We start from the raw sequence: 6,204 nt of genomic DNA, 5'->3' as shown, positions 1-6,204 counted from the left end.
AGCTCTTTTATTTGTAATGTATTATTAGCGACCATAACATATTTAGGTAACAATTGAAAACAATGTATTCCTTGTCTAATTGTTCTACCTATTTACTCGATTTGTTTTGCCATTTGATTTTGATGTCTTGGGGGATAGCGAGCGCGTGATCCAACAATTAATCTTGTAAAAAGTGTTATGCATGAGTTAACATAGGAATAGAAATAAATAATTTTAAAGGTTAAATGGTCTTACCAAATATTTTGGTGAGACCATCTGGCATAAGAGTTACTCTAAACAAAATAGAGTAGAGTGCGGTTTTTCAACTTATATAACCTGACTTATTTAAACTTATTAGACTTTATTTAACTTAGAGGATCTTATTTAACTCATATGACTTTTATTTAACTTGTAAGACCTTATTGGACTTTATTAGACTCGATTTACAGGTTATTAAATAAACTTTTAGGCATTAGAATATTTATAATTGTTAATTGTGAAACCAATATTAAAAATTGAAAATTAAAAAGTAGTTATTGTTATAAATATATTGTATTGTGGATGCCCATTATACCCCTGACATCGTTATCCTATATAATGTACGTATGTGTACATATTATGTTGATTGGAATAAGATTATAACCGCCCGTTTCTCTCTTCCTCTCTCTCCTTTTCTCCCTAATTTCATAACACGTTATCAGCACCATTGTTAATCGTTGATGGAAATCAAATGAAACCTCAATTGAATCATCATTATCGGTTAGTATCACTCCATATCACTCCGTATTAATTAATATTTATTTGGTATTTACTCGTCTTTACTTTCATGATTTTCTTTTAAACAAGTTCTTTGATCACACATTATATTGTTTATTATATACACGTGATTTTGGTAAGGTTAATAATTTTATGATAATTTGTTCGTACGTATTACTGCACAAAACCGATCATGCATTTGATTGACAGAAAACCGATGTACGTAAACAAATCGGATTGTATGTTAACGCACTAGCATGATTTGATGTGTGGCAATATAACTTTAGTAACCGCTAATCTTCTATGTGGCAATAACAATGGTTTTATTTCTTGATATATTTTGTTATAATTGCTTTCATATATCAATGTTATTATAATTGCTTTCATGTTAGCGTGATTTGATTGCTTTTGATTGCTTTATAAACTGCGAGTAATATGTTAATTAAAGACATAGTTACTTTATGTTTTTATTTTGCACTTGAAATTGTGTTCACATGCTTTGTAACAAGATTTAAGATGTTGTTCTTATAATTTGCGGTTTCTATTTTTAATTTTGTCATAGTTTTGATTTTTTATTTTTTTTAGTTGTTCATCGTGAATTCTTGTGATCATGCGTCACTAGTCTGCTATTATCCTTGAAAAGGAAAATAGTCCGCCACTTGAATTCTAAGTATGAAACTCCAATAGTTTACCTACGCTAATTGTGTTTTTATGTTGTGAACCTTATGGTTGTATTGTAATTTTATGTTTTTATATAATTTAGACATTATATTATTTTGGGTGGTTATATTATGATAAATCTTGTTTATATTTTTGGAGAAATTGATTTTGGAACCATTTGATCATGGTTGATTTCTTGATCACCACTCCTGAAGAAAATAATTGATTATTAAAGTTTATGAATGCCCCCTCATACATCAATGAGAATAATTATGAAGAGATGTATTTAGTGGGGAAAACAATATTTCTCACAATAGTTAAGAATATAATATATATAAAGATCAGTGGGAGATAGCTTTTTAGTTTAAAAATAGTGGTATATGGATTAAAATGATACATGGATGTTAAATGTGGTACTAGTTTTTGTTCATAAATCAATGACTCCTTTTATGAATACGAGTATGAGCTTATGATATTGATATCATCCCGAAGATGAAGAAAGATGTATATGTTTATTGAAATTGATATGTACCACATTTACAATGTATACTCCAGAAGAGTACACGCTATCTTTCCACAAGTTTTGTTAAATTGCCTTGCTATTAGAAATGAGACACCAGTTTGTGTCGTTATATCACATCACAACATGTCCAAATTATAGTATTTTATAATTAAAGTAAGTGATCACTTAGGGAAGATAACCAGCAGTTATCGAACGAAATATTTTATATGATATTATATACGTATGATGTGATAATTTAGGCCATCCGGGTTTAAGAACACCCGTCATGAGAATTTGAAAATTCTTGTCAAATAAAAATTTATGTGCTGACATTCCCTCATATGTTGTATATATTCAAAGACAAGACATAATGATGAGTTTGAGTTGTATTTCAATCAAATAGTTATAATGAATCGATTGAGAATATAAATACAAGAGATATTAATTACTTTGAAAACTTGTATAATGATATGATAGGTGACTTGAAGTTCACCATGATAGTAAGTGACCCGAAGTTCACCATAATGATAGTAGGTGACTTGAAGATCACCAAGAAGTTTACAAGTGTTTTGTAATTGATTTAAGTATCATATATCTCTTGATTGGGGCAATCATACGTCAGCACGAAATGAGAAAATATGAAAAATACAACTGCACAGTGCATCTACTCCCCATGATTAATGTTGATCTCCAGAAGAGAACGGAAGTATTAAACATTTATTAAAATACAAGCTGAAAAGTGTATATTAGTTGGTGAAAGATTTTATGCCCCATATGAAAATATTTTCCCAACTTAGGGGGAGAAGAGCTAGAATAAGTTGGCAAAATTGAAAGATAATATATCGATCCCCATATGAGTAAGTGTAAATGCCAATTGTATGTCCTCAGAGTATGTTTGGACATAAATATCTATGACTTAATTATGTTAAATTGTTACATGTTCAGATGCATGAATGTGTATAATGGTCATAGTGCTCGATGTTACTATAATGATCTTGCCAACATTTATTTAAATCTTTGCACCTGAAGTGTAGATTATGTATACGGTTCCAACATAATGATGAGATATAGATTTATTTATATGAAAAGGACAAGATAATGCAGTTGATGATATTATTGAAAATAAAGAAAACACTAATATTATAGTGTATGAAATACCCTTGAAGTGGTATAGATATCTGAACTATAATAGATGGCCCGTGTGAAAAGATGAATGGTACCTATTGAATAATTATTCAGATATCATTGATGAATAGCATGCAAAGTATATGTTGAAGAATTTTGATGATACCGGTATATGATGGAACCGAAATATAATTTATATGCGAGAAATAATGGATTGAATAGGGGATTGTAAATTTATGTCTATTTCGATGTAGACATCATTATAATGATCAAATGAGCTCATGGACCTGAAGTCCAACAAGATATGGATTTGAAATATCCACACTGTATAGTGTTTTGCATTTTGAGTCTTACATTCATATACATGTGTAGTTAATAGGTAAATGCATCATTCATCATACATTTAGTTTGTTTAATATTTTATCATGATATGATGTAGAATTATCCAGTTATAATTCATATTACATGTTTCCAAACTATTATGAGGTCGTATATGAATATGCATCCAAAGAATAGTATGACAGATTTGCAACTTTATGAATATTATAAGAGGAGTTTCCTAATCCAATGGGCGAATAGTTGCGAAAGAAGTATATATATAATGTTGATTTAATAGCATGTTAATTAATCATGCAAATAAGAAGAGTTCCTGAAGAACTTATACATGATGTTCTTAACATCTAGCCCTTTAAGTTTTACATATGAATGTCATAACATTGATCAAATATTATCTAAACTCTTGAAGAGTGTTTTTGAAATGTCGTCTCAACCAGTAGTTTGAGTACTTCAGAGTTATGAAATATACATATTAGTTTATTCACGGAAGAATTCTTGTACAAATATGAGTTGATTCAAAATTATAAGATAAGAGTATGTAATGTCCTTACATTGAGTTTTATTTTATGGTCCAGAAGAACCATAAATCACATTATACCCTAAGTTAGACAGTGATATTATTATTTATCATGTATTGTCATGAACGTATGACTAGAGAAATTTTGATCAACATTGATGATTACTACTATTTATGACCTCCGGGAGAAGGTTTATATATGTCTAATATTTAAGGATACATTTTCTAATATTATGTACAAGAAAATATATTTATTTCAGGTATTGTTGTCAAAAGTCTGGTGATATAAATACTCACCTAGTGCATACAAGTGAACGTTTGAAAATTCAACTCAAATTGTGGAGAATCAACTTCCAAGGAGCTTCATGTTGCTATATTTGGAAAGTTCCAATGGTACTACATTCATTGAACTAGAAGATCTCAAGTGATGTATTCATCAGGGGGAGAAAATACGCGTTGCACTCTTTTTCCCTTAACCATGGTTTTGTCCCATTGGATTTTCCTGGTAAGGTTTTTAACAAGGCAACATCAAAGCGTATTATGATGAGTGTTGTACTCTTTTTCTTTCACTAAGTTTTTATCCCACAGGGTTTTCTTAGTAAGGTTTTTAATGATGCATCATCTCATATATATTACAGGGTCATTGTATTATTTTAGATAATGGACATCCAAGGGGGAATGTTATAAATATATTGTATTGTGGATGCTCATTATACCCATGACATCGTTATCCTATATAATGTACGTATGTGTACATATTATGTTGATTGGAATAAGATTATAACCGTCCGTTTCTCTCTTCCTCTCTCTCCTTTTCTCCCTAATTTCATAACAGTTATGGTTTACTTCTTATATTAATAATTATACCTAGAACCTGATTGAATTTGTAAAACCTAATAAGAGCTTATTTAACTTTGGAAAATTTATTATAAATCACCTTTTATAAGGTTGAATTTCTAGAAATGAACTTATATAAGAGAAGTGGCAAAATTACCCATTTTGCCATATGACATTTCTGAAGTTGGGGCTAGGATGCTGATGCCTGATGGAGATGAATTCTATTTGAAAAGTAAACAATTTATAATGGGTTTTAACTTTTAAGTATTAAAATACACAGAAGGGATAAAAGATCAAAAAACGTGGCCCATGCAGGGGTCGAACCTGCGACCTTGGCGTTATTAGCACCACGCTCTAACCAACTGAGCTAATGGGCCATTGTTGTCAAGTAATGTACTTAAACAAATATACTAATACATATTTTCACAGTTATAATAGGATAAAATTGGATAATGGACAACCCAAATAAAATCTGCTTAGCATTTTAGCCATTGAAGAGAGAGAGAGAGAGAATGGAAAACATCACAGCAAGTGAAATAGCAGGTCTTGGTGTAGGCACCTTCCTCCTTTGTGCCACCATTGCCGCCCCTAAAGTTGATTCCTTTATCTCCTCTTCCCAAAGAAGGTACACTTCTAATTTTGATTTGTTAAATTATCATCTCCTTTTGTCCGAATTAATAGTCGCCTTAATAGTGTAATTTGGTAATAGCTGAACAGGGAAGGATGAAGTACTTTTTTTATGTCTCTGTTTTAGCGAGATTAATATTGAGTCGTTGTTGTTTTAATTTGCAGTTCATTGAAAATGTGCAACCGATGTGGGGATGTAAAACTGATAGCTTGCAAAAAATGTAAAGGATCCGGGGCAGTTAAACCGGGTGGTTTATTTGGATTGAGTAATCCAATGGAAGATTTATTTCCGGGTCGATTCGAATCGAATGAGGGTTCCATTTCTTGTGTTAATTGTGGAGCTAAGGGTCATTTTCCCTGCCCTCAATGTTACCAAAGTTCGTCCTCATCTTCTGAGCAGTAATAAGATGACGTACAATTGCAATTGCAATTGCAATTGATACTAATGTAAATGTTAATAGTTGGCAAAGATATTACTCCAATGTTTGTACCTTCATTTGAGTTAGAAGATGTTTTTTACCTTTTTTAATACACTATTGCCCGTACAAGTATGTTTTTAGATGGGAAAATGTAGCAACTGGACACTTCAACTTGTGTGAGACGTGCAATTTAATGACATCGTGTAAGATTAATGTCTTTATTTTGACTTAGTTTTTATGAAACTAGCTTCTGAGCCCGTTTAATGAACGGGTAATTATATAGTGGTTGTTAAACGGTCTTTTAAAATGCTAATTTTGGTGAGGTATTGTGATTTTAGTGGGTTGGAAATTGAAAAAATATACATATTAGATGGTGGATTAAATATCGAGTGTTAAAGAGGGAGATGGAGTGAAAGAAGTTATATGAATTAAATGTTGAATTGATT

General features: G+C 30.9%; 1 protein-coding gene and 1 non-coding gene across 2 annotated transcripts; one reads left to right on the top strand and one right to left on the bottom strand.

Moving 5' to 3' along the window:
- Positions 1-5,015: 5,015 nt before the first annotated feature.
- TRNAI-AAU (transfer RNA isoleucine (anticodon AAU)) lies at positions 5,016-5,089 on the bottom strand. Its single transcript has one exon. It is a non-coding gene; the product is annotated as a tRNA-Ile (tRNA).
- Positions 5,090-5,174: 85 nt separating this feature from the next.
- On the top strand, positions 5,175-5,979 carry LOC110777526 (uncharacterized). The gene is made up of 2 exons (XM_021982132.2): positions 5,175-5,337; positions 5,505-5,979. Exons 1-2 carry the CDS (start codon positions 5,225-5,227, stop codon positions 5,740-5,742), a joined length of 351 nt encoding a protein of 116 aa, XP_021837824.2. The 5' UTR covers positions 5,175-5,224; the 3' UTR covers positions 5,743-5,979.
- Positions 5,980-6,204: the final 225 nt, after the last annotated feature.

This window comes from Spinacia oleracea, chromosome 1 (assembly GCF_020520425.1).
Source record: "Spinacia oleracea cultivar Varoflay chromosome 1, BTI_SOV_V1, whole genome shotgun sequence".
Classification (NCBI taxonomy): domain Eukaryota; kingdom Viridiplantae; phylum Streptophyta; class Magnoliopsida; order Caryophyllales; family Amaranthaceae; genus Spinacia; species Spinacia oleracea.
Note: the sequence above shows the minus strand (reverse complement) of the source record. Positions and strands in the feature narration are given on the sequence as shown.